Raw genomic sequence first — 24,904 nt, 5'->3', positions numbered from 1 at the left:
GAACAATCAATTAAATCTGCACACATGCTAATTATCTACTTCATTATATTAGTATGACATGTACTGTTTTACATAGGCACTTTTGGGCAATCTTATTACACTTGTGCATCGCCAACTCCTAAAAAGGGCGTACTCAGTGCCGTAGATTTCCCGCACTGTGCGGGGTTTGGGGAAGGGTTGTCTTTTAAGCCCCAAGCCTTACCCACACAAATGTGCAGAGGCTGGGGCTCGAACCCGGGACCTTCCTATTACAGACGATAGGCTCTACCGCTGCACCAAGCCCGCACTGTGCATCGCCAACTCCTATTCCTATTAATTCGAGCAAATGCAGTTCCTTTTCTGATTTGCTCTCACATGACCCCTTTGAAAACTCAAGGTCACCGAAATCTGAATCACTCTTCCATAAACCACTTAACCTCCATGTTTATATCACCTTTGATATATGATCTTTGTGCTATGCATGTAGAATGGACATAACGTGTATATCTCTCTCTTATACAGGGAAGCCTCCAGTCAGGCGTATATGGTTCAGTGTTTGGCGAAGGCCATACTTGTTGACAGCAGCATAGGCAGTTCTGAAACCGTCACCGTAGGCTGTTGATGTGTCATTGGCAATCTGGTGCATGAAGAACTCTCCGAGCTTCTTCTCGGTATGAGAAATTCCACCTTTCTTGGATGATGTGGGTGGATAAGAAGAAGAGGAAGAGGAGGCATAGGACGATGAAGGCGCGTGCCTTGAGGAAGCTGGAAGAATCTCTGATTCCAGCCACAAGTAAGACATGACCTGGCATATGCCTTCTTCAACCTCCGCATTTAGGTTTCGGTAACCTGAAAAGTACAATTCAGTAGGCTTATGAATAGATTTTTCAATCAAATTCAGGAAGAGAAACAATAGACCCATTACTGTTTTTTAGACCAAAATAGATCCATTACTGTTCAGTTCACTAAAATTTATCTATCCATTTACCTTTGAGGCGCAACCACCCGTGCATCAGCTCATGGGCAAGAATGGAGCCTGTTAGTAGCCTGCAATGTCAATATGACACAAGTGATGCGCCCATCATAAGATGTCAAAGAACTGCAATATCTGAATCAGGTGCATAGATACAAAATTCACTAACCTGGGGAGACCATACAAGACAAGTATCGCAGTAACTTCACATCTCCTTGTCAGCTTTTGTGGCTGAGTTCTCATGTCCAGTAACCGGTTTCCACCAATTCTGGGCCTCCTAAGTATCTGCAGAAATAATGCAAAGAGTCAAAAGAGCAGAACCGGTCGTTTTCAGTGGGCTCCGAGCTAATCAATATGGGGCATTTGAATTTCTGAAGCAGGTATGTCTGTTAATTTAAAATAAGACTATCTCATTGTAACCATCCTAGCAGCTCTCATATCCTTGAGATGCTGAACTTACACTGCTCACAGTCTGCTCCTCTGACAGACATAGGCCTCTTGTTTCAGGCATATGGTGTGGACCCTGCAAACATGCGGATGCCATGAGCATTAACATTTCGAAAGGTTAAGTATTGTGAAAAAGCAGGAAGAAAACACTCACTTTGCTCTCTCCTTCCATGGCTTCGTTAAGCGCTTGCCGTTCAACCAAGAGCATGGGTATCTGCTGGTCCAGTTTCATGTACATCCCCTCGTAGTAGTCTCTGATAGAATGGTACAGGGGTTGGCACTCGCCAGTGTCCATGACTGCAGATCCTAGGCATTCCATGCACAAGCTGCGGCCATCTCCTAGTGACATATACTTTGTGTTCCTTGGCTGCAGAATTACAAGAGGAAAATTTACAGTGGAAAATTAGCCAAGTTTGGAAAGTGCTAATTAAACTGAGAACCATTTTCCTTGAGGATTTACAAGAGCATTCCATTATAGTAACATAGAAGATACATAATTTTCCTTTGCATTTTTCCTTATATGTGTACCTCCATTTTCTCACAGCTACAGCAACGCGGCGTCCTGTCTTGCTCATGTAAAGGGCAGTACTTCTGACCCCAGAATGGGTGGGCTCTGTACTCTATCAAGCCACTCCTGTTCGTTGGAATCTGCAGGAACACCGAAAGAATGGGTTTCTTGCAATGGTAAAGCATTGAAATGCTATTGCAAACGTGGTAAGCGCAGTGCGAGCTCTTTAGATCTCATTAAGAATGCAGAGAAAGCCTTACAAACTGAAGGCAGACGTCGCATTTTGGGTGATGCAGCTCCTTGTAGCACAACTTGTGGTATGGATCTGTGCCTAGCAAGGTGAACTGAAAAACAGAAACAAGAAAGGACATGATCATTTCCGATGGCACCCAAACACATTTTTTTATGAAAGAAAATTGAGGATGGTTACCTCAGTCTCACGGATAGGGTGGCCACAGGAGCAGCAGCGGAAGCACTGAGGGTGCCAGTAAATTCCCATGCAGCTCAAGTAATGGCCATGTCCTATCTCATGCTTGCAGCGTCTACATACCCTGTAACATGGACATGATGGCATTGAGCTGTTTCGGCGCGTCGGAGGCGAGGTGTTGGATAAAGTGATGAAGGTGGCTAACCTGTGTCCTCTCGGCTGGGCCTGGGAAGGGGCATAAGGGTTGTAAGGCGTGTAAGGATTCATGTTGAGACTGTCCTGTATGGCTCTTGCAAGATCTTCATCGTTGCTGTCTCCCTTATGGTTTCGTTCTACGTAAAATTTAGCAGCAACAGGACATATTGGTAAATCAATTTAATGAAGTACCATATTGACATCACACATAAATAGATGCGTACCTTTGGGGGGTTTGACATCCTCTGCAAGAGACTCTGCAATTGCACGGTCCAATTCTTCATTGTCATTTCTAGGTGGGTCATTCTGAATATAGTAAATTAACAAAGCCGTAAGTAAATGCTTGTTCCAACATACTAGTACATTAAAGCAAGCTGAATTGAATGCGAAACAGCACTATTGGAATATTACTAGATTGGAAGCACCATTTGAAGAAAAAAATGGTAAGATTGGAGGAAGGGAGCAACGGAATTACTGGTACCTTTGGTCTGACTGGAGGTTGCCAGAGCGTGTCCTCCTCCTCTCCGCCGGCCGTAATCCGGGGCCGCCGCTGGTTCGGCTCGCCAGGCTTTGAACCCTTCAGGAAAGTGCAGAGCCACTTCATGAAGCTGGATCTCCTCTCTGTGTGCAGCGACATTAACATGAGATAGGCCCAATCGAAATGCCGATCCAAAGGATTCCCCACACATGGCTAAAACCAGAAGGCTGAGAGCAACTGGCCACCTACCTTTTTCTTCAGTTGACAGCAGGCATGGAGAAAGAATATATTAAGCACACTTGATGTACTATTCACTTCTATGCTACTCCCAGTGTAAATAAGTTTGAAAGCAGGGTGAAGGGCATTAGACTACAGCACTTCTTTCTGGACTTTTCTTTGACCAGATATAATAATATACAGTAAAATGCGAGCCATTATGCAATGTAACAGTCAAATCTATATTGGTTGCTATTCTTGAGGGGAATCCATCAAAACTTCTCTTAGCCAGATATATTTTTCTTTCCCTTTTTTACTGTTCAGGTGAGGCCCTTAAATTGGAGCATGACTTCATGTGTCAATTAATAAAATTAGGCAAAATAGCCAAAATCGTCCCTGAACTATGGGTCTTGGCTCAATTTGTCCCCTAAACTATGAAAACGTCCAATTTAGTCCCTGAACTATCCTAATTGGCCCAACTTCATCCGTGAATGTGACGCCACATAGGCTACTCCAATCACCCCTCGGTCAGTATGGGGTATGAAATGTCTTTTTTACTCTCCATCCATAGAGCAGGCTTAACACATGCAGTTTTAAGTCTGCATCGAGCCACTCTCTCTCCTCCTGCCATTGATGACCCGCGCTATCTAGGAGGGGCGACGACCTTGCAGGGAGGGAGCGGTCGGCTCGATGCAGACTGAAAGCTGTCTGTGTTAAGCCTGCTCTATAGATGGAGGGTAAAAAGGACATTTCATACCTCAAACCGACTGAGCGGTGACTGGAGTAGCCTACGTGGCGTGCCATGTCACATTCAAGGATGGAGTTGGCCAATTAGGATAGTTCAGGGACTAAATTGGACGTTTTTATACTTCAGAGACCAAATTGAATCAAGCTCCATAGTTCAGGGATGAATTTGATAGAATTTAGCGGCAGGATTCTCAAAACGCTATTAGCGCCGCTATAGCCTGCTATAGCGCACTATTTTGTACTGCAGTGATAATAGCGGTAGCTCCGTAAAAACCGCTATAGCGCCGCTATATCACCGCTATAGCTCACTATTTAAAACACTACTATTTTGCCATAAAATTAGAAAGGCCAGATATGTGTACCTGCATTGGACAAGAACGAGAAACACAGGGACAGAACACCACATGAAATTGCCTGGGTTGATAACATGGGCCCCATCTATGTTGTGCTAATAATAACAGTGATATCTCCTTTTACTATTCTCTACTCCAATTGACGGGGCTAGGCAGTCAGGGTCAGTCAAGCTACCTCGTCAGAAATCACTTTATCCTGGATTATAAGAGTCAGTTTTAGTCCATTTCCCCTCCCGTCTGAATAACATTGATGTATGAATGACAGTAACTGTTAGAAATGTTCGTCAGATGATTTAAATGCCTAGGGCGTGATGTTAGGATCATAAGAAAAAGCTAGGGTTGATCCGACAGTCAGTCTGACTTGCTGCGTCACTGATTTAATGGTGACAAACACAAGAGCTAACTTTCAGAAAAGGGGGATGATGTGTGTTCAATTGGCTAGTCAGCGATTGGATGTTGACTCACCAGTCCATTGGTAAATCAATGTTTACCTTATGGAATGGATAAACTAAACCTAAATGGCAGTCCTCGGTACTTTGTTTTCAGAAATCAGAAGAATAAACAAAGAACTGAACCTAAATGTCTCCTTCATGTAACAATGTTCCATGACATGACATGGCACCCTTTGGTACGCTTTTGGAAACCAAGAAAGACAGATGAAAGTTCATTTTGCTTTATCCTCAGCAGGTTGTTGTTCATTTATGTAATTGGACTGCCGACACGACAGATGAAGTGCAGAAAAGCAGAGCAGATCGAGCGGCAGCAAACAAGAACGTAAGAAATCTGACGGGACAACGACAACTACAAAGCTGCTAGGGACGTAATTTTACGCATGCCGAAACAAGCGGCACCTCACATGCAACAGGATAACAGGAAAAATGATGGCGACAACAACATCTGAAAAATAAGGAAAGGAGCAAGAGAGTAGAGAGATTACCGTTGCTGCACCGACCACAAGATCGCGAGGGGTACGCCATTTATGCGACCGGCGCCAACACGGCATATATATACGCACGCGCGAAGAGACCAGAGAGAGCGCTCTGAACCGAGCAGACCAAAAAAGAACGGCGGTCAGAGGTCGGCAAGATCAACGGCGGCGACGGCGACGCCTACGACGAGCTGGAGGAGCTGGTGGGGGAGGAGGAACGAGAGCTGCAATGGACGGAGGAGGCGAGGGGGGGGGGGGGGGGGTTCTTGGAGAATAAAGCGGGCGTGGTGGGAGGGCGCGTTGGCCGCGACAGAAAGGAAAGGATTGAGGGTGAAGCGAGCCAAGGGCGGGCGGCACGGCATCTCGCCCCCCTCCCTCCTCCTCCGCCTCCTCCCCCTCCCTTTGTTAAAAATCGAATTCCCTCGCCGCTGCCAGTTGATGGGTGGTGGCGCATCGGCGGCGAGTGCACGGGGAGGAAGAATATTTGGCTTCGCTTCGGTGTTTTTGTGGGGCGGGAAAGAAAGGGAGAGAGGAGAGGGCGCGGAGATTCCTTGTGTCAACGGGAATGAATGCGCGCATTAGCTTCCTCCGCCTTTCGGATTGGTTTTTTATGCCCCGGCGGCGGGAGATCGGAGATCGATCGGGCAGGCCACGGCTGCGGCGGAATGCGGGAGGAGTACGCTTGCCTAGAATTATTTTCTGGAAAAAAAAGGGATGGAGAGCGCACCGAAAGCTGCCGCTGCTCCTGCTCATACGCGGCGGCGGCGGCGTACGTGCAAGTGCGCAGCCTTTCACGCTGGGACTAGGCCCACACAGCTTTGGGTGACTGACACGGAAAAAATTTTGGTGGAGGAGGGCTGTAAACCACGCTCCCTGCAGCCCCGCCCGGATTGGTGGGCTTGCAGAGACTGAGGGCGCCATTGGCAGGGCTTCGCCCAGCTCCGGCTTCTACACCTCCAGCTCCCTGTTAGCCGTTAGGACCCTCCAACGGTACCAGCGACACCGTTGGGTGAGGTGGAGTTGAGAAGCAACGAAGAAACAAAATTTTCTTCTGTGCCCTTTAGTTGCGACAAATATTTTTTAAAACGAATCGGGCAAAAGAGTTGCCGATCGTCATTATATTAAGAAGAAGATGAAAGCTTGGATTGAACAATACAACAAAATGGAAAACGCAGCAACCCAGAGGCGGAGCCAAGCCCTGGGCTGGGCGTGCTGCAGCTCGGGTCCTTGGCAAACAAATCAATAGTAAATTACATAAAAGTTAAAGAACTAAGATTGAGTTCTAGTAATTTGATGTTTGTTTGTAGCCTCAGCCCAGGTCCATGCTTGATCCTAGCTCCGCCCTTGAACCTAACACCAAATATGTTCTCACCTAACTTCGGTAGATGTATCATAAGCCAGCAAGAAAATAATAATTAGCGCAGTCAGATTTTGCGCCACTTCAGCCAAGACCGATGATATCGTCGCCTGTTGAGGGAGAGCTTATACAAACACAAAATAAAATAGGAAATAAGAGGAACATGCGAAGTCAATTAATGCTACATTATGCTACAACCACGGAGCGATAGCGGATGGAAGTCATACCAAGTAAGTTCAGAGAAAGAGAAAGAGAGAGCATGCATGTTGTAGGCATGTAGCTAGCAACACAATAATTATGTGCACGGGGTCTATGATAATGAGCTTGCCGCGACATTGACTCAGGCGATGGGAGCACATGTACGATAGAAGTGTTAGGGTTTGAGTCGAGGGATGGCGATGGAGTTGGAAAGAAGTAGAGGAATATAAAGAGATAGTTATGGATGATGATGATAAGTGATGCGATGGGATAAGAAAGAAAGAGAAGGTGGATGTGAAGATAGGTGATCGATGACAACTCTCTGTATATACACAAACACACGTTGGTGCGTGGTATAGGCAGTATGGAAACTTTGGTATGGTGTTTTTGGGCTTCTTTTCAGTCCAAATTTTGGGGCTAAAGTAAATCAATATGGTGGATATGTGTACGGGCCCAAAAATTACCAAGACTCATCAAATTCCCATGTTTGTGAATTTTTGTGTTAAGCTTAGTTTTCTGATCTGGCTGAGATCAAACAGAGGCTACCACAAGTCCAACCTCCAATAGCTCATGATGATCCTTTTGCGCCTAAAATCTCTATTTCTGCAAATATGTCATTCTTTTTAAGCCCTATTTTAGCCCAAGGTGACCCCACTGCAAGAACGGTGCATGCCAACCTGACACACGCATTGCTCGAGTGAGTTCGTTCTAAATGATCGCATCAGATTTAGACCAAGCTTGCTATGCGTTAAAGGGTAAGAGATCATCTGGAGCAGGTTCCTGCTGTCCTTGTATTGAGAGTGAAGCTAGATGTTTTTTAAAAAGTTTATACATAATGAGCAAAACGTTTTTGAACAGTACTATTTTAAGTTTGGTGAATCTAACAGCAGACTACACGCCCGTCTCTCATGGGATGTAAGACTTAAGTCCTCTAGCTCGGAGTAAAAACAACAAGGCCAAGATCCATTACCTTTGATTGACACGTAAAAAGTGTTGGTGTACTCCGGTCCCTAGTTTTCTGTTTTAAAAACTGATCCATAGTTTTGATAATATATGAAAGAATAAGAATTTTTAACAATGATTGAAAAAAATAAGAGTCGTCCATGTATCAGAATCATACGGTGGTCAAGGTAGAAAGTACTTAAAAGTACATAGACTAAAGTACTTGATGGTATAAAAATATGGATCCAAGTACAAAAAGAGTAGGACCAAACACCTTAGCACTATTAATTAGATTTTTAAAATACTTTTCATAGATCAACAGCCACGAAAAATTCGAAGAGAAAAGTACCATAGGTGGCACTTTACAATTACTGTAACAGAGCTAAGAAACAAGATGTATGTGAGTATGTCCTCATCATGTATCCTCTCTTTTAGTGTTTAAGAGATTAGGAAGTACCATCTCAAATATTTTAATCCGAATTGAATGCCTTTATAATTTATCATGTGGATGCGGTGCATGCGCTCCAATTTTGATCGGATAGGTCAGAATTCACTCTTTCTTTTTTGTGCAGGCATTCTAAATCTTGTTTGTTTTTCCGTAGAACATCAGTAGTCCAAGGCCTTTTCTTTCTAGCCTCTGGCGGCGTAACGTTTGGACGATAGGGGCATGCGGAGACGACCATGGTGCAAGGTAGCGACGTTTACCAAAGCTGAATGTTGTAGTCGTAGAAAAGAGTAATGCATGTAAAAAGTACCAAGCAGTCGAAATAAGGCGTGGGAGCTTTAAAAAGATGAGACACCACTAGGAGAGACAACACGCTCCATAGTGTTAATTAGTGAGCTCCAGTTATCAATAACAACACAATACTCTAACTTCTACTTTTTTTTTCGATATGAAAGTACTTAAGTACATCATTTATTTATTGTGTCTAGAACTAGAATCATTTACCTTTGTCTAGCTCTGATATGAATCAATAGTTCGAAATCTCCTAGAAATTACCAATTCACATGCAAATCAAGACGAAGGAATTGAATACAACAAAAAGAAACCTTATCATGCGGTTGATGCCTGATGGGATTCAAACCGTCAAAAAGTCTTCAGCCATGGACTGCAACGTACGATCACACGACTGAGCTACTAACCTCCGTTCACAAATACTTGACAATTTTGACTTTTACTATTACTACTTTGACCGCTAATTATTTAAAAAATATCTTGTTAACTAGATTTAGTGTTAAGAATACTTTAAGTATGATGCATATTTGAAATGTCATAACAATGAATTTATAAGAAAATTGAAGGTCAAACTTTGAACAGTAAAATCAAAGTTGTCAATTATTTATGAACGGAGGTTAGTATCAAGCATAGTATGGACCGTTGGAGCAACCTGCAAACACGGGAAGAGTCACCATAAGTGAACAATATAATGAGGGGCCCAGATAGAGATGGATCAGTAGAGAGCTAGAGCTGGGGGAAATTCGCAAAAAAAAAAGAGCTAGAGCAAAAGAGGGAGCAGCACGGCGTCTCCGCCACGTCGGAGTTGCAGACCCAGCAGGTCACCGCGAAGCGAAACGAACACGTCTACGACACCGGACACCGCCTCGGCTCGGCTCGGCACCTCACCACACGTCAACTGGGGAGTCTGGGAACGGAAAAAAAAAAGAGAGAGAAGGGTTTACCGAGAACGAGAACGAGAACGAGAACGAGGACGAGTTTATCTACCTATCCGCGGCCTGGTCGCGCAATCTCTCTCCTCCCTCCCTCCCACCCTCCGCCCCCTTCCCGACGCGCCGCCGGAAACCCTAGCTCCACCGATCTACCTCTCTCCAGCGCAGCACAGCCCAGGGGAGGGGATGGCGGCGGCGCCGGCGGCGGGAGGGCAGGGCGGCGGGGGCATGGACGCCGCGCTCCTCGACGACATCATCCGACGCCTGCTCGAGGTGCGGACCGCGCGCCCCGGGAAGCAGGTGCAGCTCTCCGAGGCGGAGATCCGCCAGCTCTGCACCGTCTCCCGCGACATCTTCCTCAGCCAGCCCAACCTGCTCGAGCTCGAGGCGCCGATCAAGATCTGCGGTGCGTGCCCTTCCTCTGCTTCTGCTCCTCCCGCCCCCTCCCTCTTTCTCTCCTACGGGCCGTGGCGGTAGATCTGGTTTGGTCGCGCCGCCGGTGGTTGAAGCTTGCGTCTCGTGGGATTCTGGCGATCGTGTGTCTACGTAGCGGTGGGGTGATCGTGGGCGTGTAGCATCAATCTGGGTTGTGGATTTGATAATCCTGTTTTTGCTGGTTGGTGGATGCTAGAGCCTGTGATACTGATATTTTCCCAAGGGTTTTGATTTGAATATGGATATATGCCATTGCCATGCTGGTGAGGTATTTGCAAAGGAGAAAATTTCACCAGCAATATATGTGCACATATGATTGAAAAAAAAATCAGCTGTAGACATGGGTGCGGGCATGAGGGCTTATAAAGGTTTACTTCGAATTGGTTAAATCCTGTTTGCCAATTATGCTTACAGTACTGCCTGGGGTTTATTGCCAATATTGTTCTTACCAATATCTTCTCTGAGCTGTTGCTATGATAGATAGTTAGGTAAGTATTATAGTGTATGATGAGCAGCACATCAATTGAGTGTTGATAGAGGAATGCTACCACATTTAATTAAACATTTTGAATGGATCAAGCTGAAGTTAAATTCTTCTGTGGATATTGGTTCATCTTCAATTATATAACATCAATCATTTTGCTAACATCCCATTTTGAGCATGATTATTGATTCTTGACTAGCCTCTTGCCCTCTTCATGGTTGGCCATTTCTGGTTACTTGCGAGAAATTGTAGTGGCAACTTATTCTTAGCCTTCTCTATGTCCCCAGTTGAATTATAAACCTTAATCTTGCACTGGAATGCTTGTGCCTCTTTGCCATGTCCTTTCAGCAGGTTCCATAGGATGGTTGGGGTAGCTCACGCTCGACCATAATTGCACTACTGTTCTGTTAGTATGGTCTTGCTGTGTCACATAATAGAGGGTTGGGGCTTGTGCAGTAGCAGGGTCTCTTGTCTTGTCTCACAACATGTGCCTTCAAGCCTTCAAGTTCCTGGCCTCCTGGGCTTGTATCAGCCTCCTTGCAACAAAAGCACTACCTAGAAATTATATCCCCCATAACCCAAAATGCATGGGAGCTTTCAGAGCTGGGTCCGCCATTTTTTCTGGCATATACAAAATTCTTCTTCTGATCTGTTTACCTCCTTTGGATATTATTACCACCCTAGCAGAGGATGTTCAACTTGTTACTAGCTTTTATTTTGAAGTGTCTACATTGGGGTAGCAGTGTTGAGCATGGGAGCAACAAGATGTCCTGTTTCCGTGGTTATAGGTGCATGATCTGTGTGGGTCTTTGCAGCAGCAAAGTAGTTACTGACCACTTGTTTCATTTGCAATTCCAAACATAATGCTTCCTGATCTATTGAATTGTTAGTTTTCATCCTCTATATTATCATATTATTGTTGCTTGCCTCATAAATCTGTTATATGTTTCTGTTTTAGTGATGCAACCTTTGGACTGTGATTGTGCAATTTGGTCTTTAAGTCTTCACAGAATAGATAAATATTAGCATCTAACTGTAGTCTCCTCTATCATTGGTATCAGGTGACATCCATGGTCAATACAGCGATCTTTTAAGGCTTTTTGAATATGGAGGCTTTCCTCCTGAAGCCAACTATCTATTCTTAGGTGATTATGTTGATCGAGGCAAACAAAGTTTGGAGACTATATGCCTTCTTCTTGCATACAAAATCAAGTACCCAGAGAACTTTTTTCTTCTGAGGGGCAATCATGAATGTGCTTCAATAAACAGAATATATGGATTTTATGATGAATGCAAACGTCGATTTAATGTGCGGCTATGGAAGGTTTTCACTGAATGTTTCAACACTCTCCCCGTGGCTGCTCTAATTGATGATAAAATATTGTGTATGCATGGTGGACTCTCTCCTGATCTAACACACTTGGATGAGATAAAGAACTTGCAACGTCCAACCGATGTACCGGATCAAGGTCTACTATGTGACTTGCTTTGGTCAGATCCAGGAAAAGATGTTCAAGGGTGGGGCATGAATGATAGAGGGGTCTCATATACCTTTGGTGCTGACAAGGTTTCAGAGTTCTTGGAAAAACATGATCTTGATCTTATTTGTCGGGCTCACCAGGTACTGCCTTAGTATTTTGGTGCAATCTTTTCTTTATTTCATATTTGCCAGTCAACTGATAATTGAAGGTCATGTAATGTCAGGTTGTTGAGGATGGGTATGAATTCTTTGCTGACAGACAGCTTGTCACCATATTCTCGGCCCCGAATTATTGTGGTGAATTTGATAATGCTGGTGCGATGATGAGCGTTGATGAAACTTTGATGTGCTCGTTCCAAATTCTCAAACCTGCTGAGAGAAAAAACAAATTTATGGGGTCAAACAAAATGTGAGATGGTGAATCCGTTCCGCTTCCAGCAGCTCTGAGGTCAGTTAGTTCAATGTTTTGTCGTGCTCTTAACCAGACAAGTGTTGACTCACATTACTTGTGCATTTGTCGATGATGCTACATGTATTTATTGTATTGCTTTTCCATTTTGCACATTGTAGATGTCATAGATGCCTGATTTATTTGCTCTATCGCAATGTGATAAGCTAAAGTGAATTAGTCTGTAAAGAATGATGAATATATCTGTGCAAGTAGCCTGTTTAGGTTATTTTCCGTATTTACATTCAATTCAACAGGATCCACCCAGGTTCAAATAACAACTTGGTTCTCCTTAGTAGTTTTCATCATTTTACTGAAGTGGCACACAAACAAAGTCTAGCAGTATGTTATTCTATAGGAATGAAAAATGAAGACCAAATTTGGCATTGCCTAGTCACTCTGCAAATGATCACAAGTCTTGTTAAACTGATGTTCCCAGTCCCATAATGTTCTGTTTCTGGATTACAGTACCCTACATGAGCTTATGAATCTTCATTTATGACTACATTTTAGCTCATGACACCTCCTGTGGATGCATCAAGATGAAAAGCATGCTGGCGCCAAGCGAGGGCAGCATTGGGCTACTTCTACCAGAGAAACAAATAATATCATACCTAACTGTTCGCCTGGAAGTTACTCTTCATGGCAAGTGCCTGATTTTTTACCCCTTTCCTGTTACCGTGTGTGAAACAATCATGTAGCTGTAGATATATTGATTATGGAAGGATGAAGTTGCCAAATTGACCTGAGGCGATTTCCTTCTCCAGCCAGGAAAAATTCTGAACATCAAGGAGTTTCTGTTTGCAAGTTTCACTATTTAAAAGCAGTTGTATCACTTGTATGGAGGTAAGGGCTGAGCTGAGGCTGTGTTTTCTGTTGCTTGGATATGGATTGCTGTTTTAGTTTCGATAGAGGTGCCAAACATCAATTAAGCTGAAGAGTTGAGCAACACTGAAGGAGGTGCTGATGCTTGCTGACAACTTACAAAAGGCGGTTCAACAGCTGACTTTTTTGGTTTATCGGTCAGATTAGTATGATGGACGACGTGAATTTCGATGTGCTGGCCAGATTAGCTGCCAACTAGAAATTCGTGTCTTGACTTGCACTTATGGGTTTCACATTTGGACAATTTTGTTATGGTATTACATGGGCGACTCTGGTTTTTTCTTACAATTTTTGCGAACATGCTGTGCAAGACAAATGTATGGTTTGGCCTAGATATGCATTGCCTCACGCAATTCAGGGAAACATCCAGGCACTACTAAAATGTAACTAATGTTTTTTTTCTGCAATACGAGTCAGGGCAGGACTGCAAATAGCATTTTTGCGTAACTCAAACCAGTTTGCATCTACGCTGCTACCTTGGGAGGCTCGGTCAGGATGGGAGCGAAATTGTTTTCCCCTCGCTGGCCCGTAAAATTAGTTAGCCCTCACCTCCGCAGACTGCTAATGCATCTCAAGCATAGGTTTATACTTTATCGATCGTAACATCTATACCAGTGCAGTTCTATAATGGGCAGCGCTAGTGACTTAAAAATGTTGTGAAATGGTGCCTGTTGGCGTACATGCACCCATTCACTATCGATCTCATCAAAGGCTTAGCAGTTAGTTTTGTATTAGCAGTTAGGCTTGTCACCAAAGGGACATGTCCTTTGGCGTTTCTCCCGAAACAGTCGCGTCCGTACGACGTCCGTACGACGCAACCATTCACTTGTATATATTCCAAAGAGATCAATGAAAACAACAGTTGTTCCCAAAATCTCTGTTCATTTACATTCACTTTTAACACGTTATCAGCGCTTTGCTCTTCTGAACAAGAGGAAAGAACAACGCAGAGGCACATGCCTCTGAACCCCACGGTAAGCCGCAATCTCCGACAGGATGCTCGTCGAGGACGCCGCTGGAGCCCAGTTCGTCGCGGCCGCCAGGCTTCTCCGCTCGCACCGCGTTTGCAGAGCCAGCCCCCGTCTCCTCGCCGAGGCGTGGACGGTGCTGGCCCAAGCAATGTTGCGCCACAAGCGGTCGAGGCCCCGGCGCCCCCAATTGTCGAAGCACCGGCGCCGCCCGTTGATGAAGTGGTTGCCGTTCCCATGGAGGAACCGATGTCTCCGACACCAGCACCGCCATGCTACTGGTGTGATTTCTGCAAGGAATTCACGCTGATGCCGCACCGTCGCCCACACTCAGCCTCTCCGACTCCAGTGGTGACAAGGACGGGCGTTCCCCCCGCTCGATCCATGGTTCCTGAACACTCAGGCTACACCCGCGCTCGACGCTGTGGAGATTGAAGAAGAGGATGCAGTCGTGTCCGGCCCTGGAAGCGGCATACTTATCAACCCTGGTGGCACGCGAGCGGCAAGGACCGGCGTACCACCGTACTACATCGCCGGCCCCTCGGTTCCTCCGGCGGCAGAGGCACCGGCTTCTCCGCCCAAGACACGCGCCGAGGCTGCAGCGCGCATGAAGGCTCAGGCCCTCCCGAGTCCTCCTCCGACCGAGGCCCTGCCAACCTCGATGCTCCGGCGCCTCCTCGGTCGCAAGACGGCGGCAGTGGACCGGCGCCCCGGACTCCGCCGCACCGGCGCCTGGAACCCGACGGATCTCAACCTCCCAAGCGCGGAGGTGCTGAACATGGGAGCCTACAACAACGGCTTCTACTCTCCCGATGAGGGGGAGTCCTCCTCCAACTAAATCAGGCGAGCGCAGCGGCAGCGCAGTGGTGAGCGGCGGCGGGGTGGTCAAGTGGCGGCGGCTGTTTCCTGGTGTCCAGCGGCATGGAGTAGGGTTGCAAGTTGCAACCCTGCTGCTTGCCAGAGATGCCTCTAATAGGCCGTGAAGATGGCCCAATGGCCTACGCTCGGACCTCCCTTCCTGCTGTTCGTCCTGTGCATGCTTGATGGGCCAAGCTAATGAACGTGGATTCATTTCCAATCCCCATGGCTGGCTGGCCTATTATCTTTATTATTTAGTTGATTTAATTTCAGCAATAATTCGCATAAGACTCTGTTAGTCTCCAGTAATTATGTGCTGTAAAATATTACTATTATGTTTAGTCGCTGACTTTAAATGTATTTGTACCTATGATATTTTATCATTGTAAAATATCCATTTGTGATATTATTCAAAGTATTTGTCCCGGTATGTATGACAAATCCAATAGATAATATCCCTAGCGACCATGATCTTGCATATTTATTTATTAATTTATTTCTTTTGCAATCGATCATTTTAATTAAGACCCTTAATTTTATGCTTTTCCAATTTCAAAGCACTACGCGCTTAAATAATGGATGCAACAAGTTATGTGTATTTTTCTCATTAATCAATTGTATAACACGCATGTTCTATAATCGTTTTGTTGGCCACTCCACAAGGTAGCACCACAATTGCTACTGCGGGATTTACACTAAGTAAATACTTAGTGCCAATCCTCAAAGTGCGTACCCAACATTAACACTTAGAACATTTGGTCTACATTTTTTTCAAAAAAAATGACTACCATTAATTTGCATTCCTATTGGCCATACACAAGGTAGCACTATAATTGCTACTGTGGGATCTACACTAAGTAAACACTTAGTGATTATCCTCAAAGTGCGTACCCAATACGTTTGCGAATTAAACAAGGTCTACATCATTAATTGATGACTACCTTTAGACGTGTTCCTACAATTTACATTAACAATTTGGCATCTCCTGTTAACACAGATTCTGCCCAATTCGAGGTCTACACCTTCATGGTGACTACCTCCATTATATTGTTATGTAAATAAGATACACCATTATTAATACAAGATTTATCTTGTCTTTATTTTGCATCTCATTACAACACACCTCAACATTTTAAGTTTTACTTAAAAATGTTCGATGGTTTGCCTCGTGTTGGATAAATGACCGTCAAAGAAGTTTAATCGCTCTTGATGGTTTCCATTATCCAACATGGTCAATGGACGTAAGGTTAAACTTAATGCTCTATGGATTGATACCAATATTTAATGCTCCTTATTAGAGAGCATCACTTGCTCATGATCAATTTAAATATGGAGTTTTATTTAAATAAAGCACCATACACATCCAGATCACACATATGTGTATCTCAAAGGATGCAAATCAATGCACTGGCTAGCTCTCAATAAGTGATATGAACAACACAAGGCAATAATTTTGCCCAAATGCCAACTATGTTTGGCCATAATTTTATCTCTAGGACTTCATGTCCACTTGAGACTAAAAAGTTATGTTGTTCCAAATATCCTCATTATTGCGTTTTTGCGATTAACCGCAACTTACCATATGAATTCTAGAAAATTCCTACAATACTTCAGGTCTAAATGTATGATAAACTCTAATGAGTAATCATCATTGGCATCATAGTGGTGCTCCATTAGCACCTAAAGTACAGTTGAATTTTTAGGATCATGAAAAGCTTTGGTCGTGCTACTATCATACTCCCTATTGGTACTCAATTAGTAATCACGAATCCAATATTACATTCTGATTCCATAATGTACCCAATTCGATTATAGAGATATCCATCAACGTGGTTTCCATATTGAAACCCCAAGATGACAACCAACGGAATATTTTCTCTTAAAAATGGATATGGCAAATCAGGTGCTCATACAAGGTGCCCTCTATTTGATTGGACTACACATACATAGTATACATATTCTATATGAGTGCAAATTCAAATTCGAATATTGCCTCACTCTATATAGAATTGTTTGGGATTCAACTAGATGGAAAGGAATCTTGATTACTGGACCATTGTCTTGCTAACACAACTATGAGAGATTATGCTCTTTCTATGGGTATTCAAGTAATCATGGATGCATCAATGTATCCCGATTCTATAAATACCATATGTAGTTTTCATATTATCTAGTTACATGGTTTCCACTGAAACCCAATACTAAGGAGCGATGATGAAAATCTTCACTCTATTTAGAGCAACATATATGAAAGCTAATTAAATTCTGCAGATTCTTTCCATATCATCTAGGGTGTATTATACATACATCAATCCCATATTACATGTTGCGTACATAATAATTCTCTTTTGATGCCAACAAGACTTGGCATATTTTCCTAGGTTTTTCAATCATAGGAATAACATGAGAATTATTATCAAATCTATTTGTCATAGCATCAATATGAGCCACTAAATTTCTTGAAGAAATTCAAGTACATACTAGTACTTCACTTAGCCATTTATTGTGGACCATATGTACTCACTTTTGATGCATCTATAATATAGTCCCACATGTGTGTATTATCTTAGTCATAAGAACCATTGATATACCAAACTTATTTCTCTAAATCTTCAATTTAGAGCAAATTATCCTGGACGCGGGATAAATCCATTTTACATGGAATTGTTTGTATTTTGGGAACTATATATTTTGAGTACCTTATGCCCATACCAATAATGGTTTGTTTGAATCTCTTATTGAGAATCAACTTAATTGCATGACCCATTAAAATAGAATTGTAATTACCAACACTAAGTTGTTTTCATGTGGCCTTACACACCACATCCATAATTCAAATTCATCAAACTGCACTTATACAACTCCCTCCATTGCAGTATGTATGTGGAGCTTTGGCCACAGCCAAACATTCCCTATCTGCGCATCGAGTATGTTTGCACATACCGATATCACCACCCCAACATACCAATGGGCATTAGGGTCCCAATGAGGTATTATTATCCGTCATTCATACAATACCTCGGATCTCTATAGGTGATTTATATAGCCCGTATGTTGATCACAATTTGAGGAGAATTCCAGGCATTAGGGGGAGACTTATACCACACAAAGAATGCCAGGAATCAAAAGAGTATCACATATTGATATTCAATCCTCATATCCACGTACCAAAAAGAATCTAAACCAAATCATTTATACCATCTTATATTTTTGCATCATATTGCAAAGAATCTGCCAAAAGCATTTACTGATAATAAGGGTGTCACAAAATCCTCTTATCCTACTCACAATGTGCCTGAAAGAATGGAGGTACCAATGAAAACCATTCATCTCCCACTTCCAAAGATGAGGGGGAGAAGTACGGCCGCTTGTAAGGATAATGCTCTGAGTAAGCATCTGAGGATACCGAGGACTGATCTATCCTCCAAGTCAGTAAATCCAAGCCAACCTCAAATTTGGTAGACACCCAATGGACGAGCATCCAATACCAGGATCGAAGTCCACCCAAATCAACGGTGCATCCAAATTCTGATTTCGGGATATCGGAACACCCTGACTCTATAATAATGGGAATGACAAAGAGTCCAAAAGGGTTAAAATTTTCACATGCTATATTGATTCCAAGCAATGAATCAATCATTTAAAGGCTACAAAATGTCGCGACATATACTCCTCAAAGATTGTTGTATACCTTACTGGATCCAGACCAAAAGTCCTAGGCAGAGCGTCTTCACACTCAAATTGGGTCAAACAAAAAGGTGGCAATCAAGGAGAATTGCTCTTGTTCAATGATGAGAAGTATTAGTACAACTGATGTCTTCTCTCACATAGCTTCTTTTAAGAAGCAAGGTGGTGAACAACGAGAGCTTGTAGCATATGGTTTCACGCGGAGACCCAGCATAATGTTAACATACCTAAGGGTATGTGTGAAAATTATGTTCCTAAATTAAATCATTGGCAGGTCAAATGAATTTGATAGATTCGGACATATAAGTCCCAATGGACTTCACATTCTGAATCCAAATACAAATCACAACATACATTGTGTATAATTCAGGTCATCATAGCATGACTTCAGACAGTTAAGTTGATTGTGGTACAACTTATTGATTGAGTTCCTTCCATAGAAGGATTACTCTACTCATGATTGCATATATGTGTAAAGAAATCCCTAATTGGATTCTTTATCATCTCAACACATATTGATTATTTCAATACCTTGAAATAATAAAGCAATCATTTAAGGTACAATTTCCATTATGTGGAATTGGCTTCTAAGACGGAATTTGAGATGAGATATGCTTAAGTCTCAACTTAAGTACATATATCAGTATACCAATATCCAATTGATATTGTTTGTCAATATCCAAATTACATATTGGACTTCATATCCACATTCAATCCCTAAATATGGACTTATATCCATTCAGACCCTGGGATGACAACCATAATGCCATAAAGCGCTCATGTATCTTACAATTGCAACAGGCCTGATATTGCATTTGTAGATACTTTGCTAGCACAAAATAGCGCAACTTCTACAACACTGAAGGGTGGGAGTCAAGGGATATCCATAGATATCCATATGGTAGTGGATATCACTGGCTATTTAATCCCCATGTCATATTACATACTGATTTGATTATAGTGGAATCTCCACACACACGAGTCATCAAATTTGACTCCAATGGTTACTTTCACTTATCATTCTGAAGTATCACATATGCATGGCTTCATAGAGTGATCAAATGTGATTCCATAGAATCACCAACCATTATTTGTAAAGATAAGGTTGCTTGTATTGTCAAGATGGAAACAGGTCATATAAGAGCATAAATTATTGTTCAAAATGTTTTATCTCCATATTGGGAAATAAACATCTTGCCAAAGTAGTCTTGCAATCATTTTGCAGATTCACTCACTAAGTCCATACCTACATCCATATTTCATGGAATTGGTATTCAGTGACTTTGAGAGTTGCAAGGTTCAGGGGGAGTCTTTTCCTGGATTATAACCTACTCAAACATCATATTGTACTCTTTTTCCCTCTATGAGTTTTCCTCACAAAGGTTTCTCATAAAAGGTTTTTAACGAGGCAATATCAATACAAAAATGTGTCATATTTTCTATTTTCCCCATCGGGGTTTTTGTGGGAAATATCAAAGACACATATTGCCCTCACAACTCATTCATGATTTTTCCCTGAAAAGGTTTTTCATGTGAGTTATCCAAGAGGCAATACCAATAATATACCGTCATATTTTCTCCTATTTTTTCCACTGGGTTTTTAAAGGAGTTTTTGCGGTATATCAACTTATACAACTCCTCATATTTTTCCCAAAGGGTTTTTGAGGGAGTTAACAATATGTCGTATCTCCAATATTTTTTCCCCACTGGGGTTTTTAATGGGATACCAATGACATAGTGATTTATTTTAAATCACACATATATGCTATTTTCTCCTTATTTTCCTACAAGGTTTAAAGGAGTTTTTATGGCATATTATACATACATATTCCTCAGATTTTTCCCACAGGGTTTTTCTAGGAATCCAAGCTTTCAACTTCATTGATCTCAAGTAATATTCGATCGAGGGGGAGTGTTGTGAAACGGTGCCTGTTGGCGTACATGCACCCATTCACTATCGATCTCATCAAAGGCTTAGCAGTTAGTTTTGTATTAGCAGTTAGGCTTGTCACCAAAGGGACATGTCCTTTGGCGTTTCTCCCGAACAGTCGCGTCCGTACGACGTCCGTACGACGCAACCATTCACTTGTATATATTCCAAAGAGATCAATGAAAACAACAGTTGTTCCCAAAATCTCTGTTCATTTACATTCACTTTTAACAAAAAAAAAAAATCTCGCGCATAGGTTGCACGTCCAGGGCTCGAATGCGCACTTTTTACACTTTGCTAAGGCCTGCGAAAAAAATGTACATTCGGGCTCTACCAATTTGTTTTGAGAGCTGGGCATGATAAGCTGTGGATCTGATTTCTGATCCTTTCTTTTCTATTGTAATCGCTTCCAATTTACAAGATAAATCAGTGCGGGAACCGAGTAATACAAGAATACAAGTAATCAAGTATGGTGAAGATACAACATCCCGACTGAACTCTACAAATGAACAGTAGCTACCAAACGAACTGCCTTGCGCCAGCATCTTGAAGGGCACGAGACCAACACATCCAGAACGCCTATCATTGAGTCATTGGTGAAGCTTGTGCCCGTACCGCAGTGATATGACCAGAATATGTATTACTGGATCGTTGCATATGTTTCTTGCTTCATTTTCATTAGATTGCTCTCTATGTCTCTTAATACAGGTCTGTATCTGCATGAGATGGAGATAATTTAATTTCACCTGCAGAAACAAAGTGGGCTTAGGGGCAGATATGCAAGTGCAGTATACTTACAGTCTTGTGAGGTTATTCTGTGCTTGGACTGCTTTTCTAAGCTCAGCTGAAAGTTTCATTATCTCTGCCGACAACCCCTCAGATCTGCTCTGTTCTTTAATAAGCTGATCCTGTAGGAAGGAAAGCATGTATGTTACAGTAAACTGACAATTCAAGAATTGACAATAAGTCATGACCTAAACCCAAAACAAAATTCAAAAAGCTCCAGCATTAACCTTTAGAGAAAGATTCTCAGTGACCAATTCTGATGAGTTTGAGATGCTGTTGTCTGATTGGGTATTGATATTGCTTACTTTCAACAGGCTAGCTTGTTCAAGTCTTAGTTTTTCCAAGTGAGAACGAAGCTCTTCATTTTGCTTCAAACAATCTCTAACCTGAAATTTTCAGTTAAGAGGCAGATTTCTTCTGCAAAAGGGTTATGTAACATATCTATGCAGGAAATGACCAAGAAGATCCAGAGCACACCTGGTTTTCCCATTGCACTGTAATAGCTATAGCTTCTTGATAAGAAGTAGACAAGGCTGAGTTCTCCTCAAACAGTTTTTCTATTTCTGATGATTGAGAATCAATCTGTCCAACACAGTAAAATTATCATATAGGTCTTGAATAATTCAAAAAGAAAGTAAAACAGCATCAAGCACCTCCATTAACAGTTTTTGACGACTTCCCTCTAGCCTCTCAACCATCAAAGCCATATCATGCAACTGGTTTTCAAGTTTTTCCCTATCTTGCTGTCATAATGAAAATTGGGTCAGTAGCTAGGTACACTTCACATGAATAGCTTAGCGCAGCTAGAAAAATACCATGAACAGAAAACACTACAGGTGCAAGTTTGTTAGATACACTACCATTGAAAATGCCTTGCGCGCAGCAAACTCAGAGGCGTCCTCTGCATGGAAGGAAAATATTCAATTCAAGGTTCATGTAAATGTTGTATCCCGAGGATCATCAGAAACCATGCTTAATTTTGGATCTCACAAGAAAGAACTACCTCAGCATGTAGCTTAAATGCCAATAGAATAGAACAGTGTGAAGTAATCAAAGAAACTGCAGAATGATATATATGCAAGAGCACCTATGCCAATAAGTAGCCTGGAGTCACATGTTTACTTAGGGTTACATGAATTGTAATTTTCTCACATAATAAAAGATATGGGTCCTCCATACCTGTAGCTTTCTTTGTCAAAACAGCAATTTGGTCTTCCAACTGTTGCTTTTCAGCCTCCAGAGAAGCAATGCGGGATTGCTCTTCGGCCAGTTTTTCTTGCTCTCGTTGCCTCAGCTGGGACTCTTCAGCTAATTTTTGCAGCTCCTGCTGCCTTAGCAATGACTCTTGCTGTTTTGTATTTTAGAAGTAAAGATTAGAGGAGTGAAATAATATAAAATTCAATATTTTTGAATAAATTAACCTTTAGCTGTGCCTGTAAATCTTGTATCTCCTTTTCCATGGCATGAGATTCATCACTCGATGTTCCCATTGGAAATCCACTATAAGAGTTGCCCATCACTTGCTGCTGCAGGGTACTTAGCTGTGCTCTCAAGGAGGCCGAGTCTTCTTCTGCCTGTGCATTTTAACTTATCAAGGTTAGCAAAATGATGATACCGCTAAAAAGAAACAGCTTTTCAATAAATACCCTATACTGCTCCTCTTCTGCTTCCTTCAGCCGTTTCTTCATGCTCCTGAGTTGAGCTAGAGCATCCTCCTACTTAGAATGCCAGGCCAAAGACATAATGAGAATTCAACATGCATAATAGGAATACACGGTATGGTAGCACAAATGCAGTAACAAAAAAGTGCTTAATACCTTAGCAACTACCGCAGCATCTTTCTCCAAAGAAATGTCATTCAAAGTTTTTCTCAAAGAGGGCACTATGTTCCGCTCCTGCAGATAACAAATCAAGTCTCAAAGGTTAGAAAAAGAAAAACTAGGAGCCAGCACCAACAACAACACACACTATGATACTCACAAGATCATTCAAACGGTTTACAAGGGCATCCTTCTCAACTTCATTCTCAGCAATCTAGCAGAGAAAATCAATATCAAAACTTGCCAATCCTGGGGTAAACTACACACTGAAACTAAATTGCATAAAAAGCACCTTGGACAAGAGCATTTTGTTTTCCCTCTCCAATTCCACGTTTCCATTTTCAAGTTCTTGAACTCGAGCAAGAAGCTAGCATTCATAAAAAAACCCTAGTTACCATCTAGAAAAGACAGGGGGCTCTTATTTGCAATTATGATACAATTTATCAACGATCGAGAGCTCTTGAACTGTATGCTAAACTGACCTCAGCTCCAGCTCTTTGATTCCCTTAAGATCATCACCATCAATACAGCCGTCCAGGGAACGGAAAATACAGGTCAAAGTTAGCATATAAGTAAAGCAAATCAAGAGAAGATCAAAATGAGTAATCAAAAAGTAAGCGACGGAGAGAAGGATGTACCAACCGTAAGGGTCCACGTGAGACGCCGCGGTCGGCGGGGCGTGTTGCATCCTCTCGGCGGCTCTCTTCTGCCGGATCTCCTCCAGCTGCCACAAACACGCACACACGCGACATAATTGGAACCTCGGATCTCAGAAGCTGGTACTTGCGGGGGATCTGCGCGCCATCCCGTCTCAAAAACGGGCGAAATAAGAGGAAGAGGAGAAGAAGGCGTACGGTGCGGCGGCCCCGCGATGCGTGGTGGGCTTCCATTGCCGTGGCGGTTGAACGAGCGATGGGTATCGATTTGGGAGCTCCGGATCGGAGGCGGCCGGACCTCCCTGGTTCCCTCGGTTCAGGGATGCTGCGGGCGGAGGCGAGATGGGCGAGCCGCAAGAGGAAGAAGGCGAAGAGGTAGGAGGGGAACCAACCAACGGCAACCGAAAGCTGTGGGCCCCCGGGTTGGCCCAAATCTAGCGGGCGCACATGGGCCCGGGTTTGGGTAGCGCGCGGCGATGGCCGGGACGGACGGCCCATCCATCCGAACTTTAGTCAGAGTTTAACTTTTTTCTTAGAGTTTTTAGTTTAAGTTTTGTTTTAGACGAACTTCAGAGCCGCATTGCACCCATAATAAAAGGCATAATAAAAGGGAATGTATGATGGTTAATGTCTCGTTCTCTCGTGCACGTACAATGCACTATGCTCGTGGACAAATTTAATCTCAAAATGCACTATATCCATGCATGAAAAGAGTATTATGTGATATTTACCCTATATAATAGATGAAAAGTTAAGTTCAGTGTCCATTGCTTAAAATCTGTACTATCACATTAGAGAACTTTAAAATACAGATTTATCGGTACAACTTTCACTGAAAATGCAAATGTGCAGACTAATTGTTGTCGAGCGCTTACACAACTTGACCTTTTCAAATCAAAATACACTACAGAAAATAAGTGATTAAGTGTACGGTGTTCAGGCGAAAAATGTTAGGATGCAATTTATCCACCTAGTATCCACCTTGATGTATACTTACTAATATCACACAGTTTCCACCGTACCAAATGGATCAAATATTCAAGCGTAAATA

At 42.7% G+C, this 24,904-nt stretch overlaps 2 protein-coding genes and 1 pseudogene across 6 annotated transcripts; 1 reads left to right on the top strand and 2 right to left on the bottom strand.

The window, feature by feature from the left end:
• Positions 1 to 10: 10 nt before the first annotated feature.
• On the bottom strand, positions 11 to 5,610 carry LOC120652885 (protein DA1-related 2-like). Of its 3 annotated transcripts, XR_005666668.1 has the most exons (14): positions 5,261 to 5,498; positions 4,333 to 4,519; positions 3,011 to 3,150; positions 2,754 to 2,835; positions 2,540 to 2,666; positions 2,338 to 2,458; positions 2,168 to 2,251; positions 1,928 to 2,047; positions 1,554 to 1,766; positions 1,413 to 1,475; positions 1,122 to 1,237; positions 968 to 1,026; positions 304 to 828; positions 11 to 118 (listed from the first exon to the last, which is right to left on the bottom strand). XR_005666668.1 is itself a non-coding variant. In XM_039930824.1 (13 exons), exons 2-13 carry the CDS (start codon positions 4,406 to 4,408, stop codon positions 494 to 496), a joined length of 1,536 nt encoding a protein of 511 aa, XP_039786758.1. In that variant the 5' UTR covers positions 4,409 to 4,519; positions 5,261 to 5,498; the 3' UTR covers positions 26 to 493. The 3 variants fall into 3 exon arrangements, 2 of the variants coding, with proteins under 2 accessions (XP_039786758.1, XP_039786759.1); XM_039930824.1 differs by having other exon boundaries at positions 26 to 828; XM_039930825.1 differs by lacking the exons at positions 11 to 118; positions 4,333 to 4,519 and having other exon boundaries at positions 378 to 828; positions 5,261 to 5,610.
• A 3,837-nt stretch (positions 5,611 to 9,447) lies between these two features.
• Positions 9,448 to 13,431, top strand: LOC120652888 (annotated as a pseudogene). The gene is made up of 4 exons (XR_005666669.1): positions 9,448 to 9,822; positions 11,397 to 11,956; positions 12,040 to 12,263; positions 12,777 to 13,431. The product of XR_005666669.1 is annotated as a serine/threonine-protein phosphatase PP1-like (transcript).
• A 7,517-nt stretch (positions 13,432 to 20,948) lies between these two features.
• LOC120652884 (flagellar attachment zone protein 1-like) lies at positions 20,949 to 24,254 on the bottom strand. 2 transcript variants are annotated; one of them, XM_039930822.1, is made up of 15 exons: positions 24,052 to 24,254; positions 23,840 to 23,921; positions 23,680 to 23,702; positions 23,490 to 23,564; positions 23,358 to 23,411; positions 23,195 to 23,272; positions 23,024 to 23,092; positions 22,799 to 22,951; positions 22,557 to 22,725; positions 22,238 to 22,278; positions 22,031 to 22,120; positions 21,855 to 21,959; positions 21,605 to 21,763; positions 21,390 to 21,499; positions 20,949 to 21,307 (listed from the first exon to the last, which is right to left on the bottom strand). In XM_039930822.1, exons 1-15 carry the CDS (start codon positions 24,085 to 24,087, stop codon positions 21,232 to 21,234), a joined length of 1,320 nt encoding a protein of 439 aa, XP_039786756.1. In that variant the 5' UTR covers positions 24,088 to 24,254; the 3' UTR covers positions 20,949 to 21,231. The 2 variants fall into 2 exon arrangements, with proteins under 2 accessions (XP_039786756.1, XP_039786757.1); XM_039930823.1 differs by having other exon boundaries at positions 20,949 to 21,301.
• Positions 24,255 to 24,904: the final 650 nt, after the last annotated feature.

This window comes from Panicum virgatum, chromosome 9K (assembly GCF_016808335.1).
Source record: "Panicum virgatum strain AP13 chromosome 9K, P.virgatum_v5, whole genome shotgun sequence".
In the NCBI taxonomy this organism is placed as follows: Eukaryota; Viridiplantae; Streptophyta; class Magnoliopsida; order Poales; family Poaceae; genus Panicum; species Panicum virgatum.
This window is presented reverse-complemented; position numbering and strand designations above follow the sequence as displayed.

What these genes read in the sequence shown, in the direction of transcription:
- LOC120652885 (XM_039930824.1), bottom strand. Translation starts at nt 4,408, where the DNA reads ATGGGGCCCATGTTATCAACCCAGGCAATTTCATGTGGTGTTCTGTCC. An exon ending in CTCGTTCTTGTCCAATGCAG is followed by an intron (nt 3,151 to 4,332) that starts GTACACATATCT and finishes CGCTGCACACAG; the next exon opens with AGAGGAGATCCAGCTTCATG. An exon ending in GCGACGTCTGCCTTCAGTTT is followed by an intron (nt 2,048 to 2,167) that starts GTAAGGCTTTCT and finishes GTGTTCCTGCAG; the next exon opens with ATTCCAACGAACAGGAGTGG.
- LOC120652884 (XM_039930822.1), bottom strand. Translation starts at nt 24,087, where the DNA reads ATGGAAGCCCACCACGCATCGCGGGGCCGCCGCACC. An exon ending in TAAACCGTTTGAATGATCTT is followed by an intron (nt 23,273 to 23,357) that starts GTGAGTATCATA and finishes TGTTATCTGCAG; the next exon opens with GAGCGGAACATAGTGCCCTC. An exon ending in CAGTGCAATGGGAAAACCAG is followed by an intron (nt 21,764 to 21,854) that starts GTGTGCTCTGGA and finishes TGAAAATTTCAG; the next exon opens with GTTAGAGATTGTTTGAAGCA.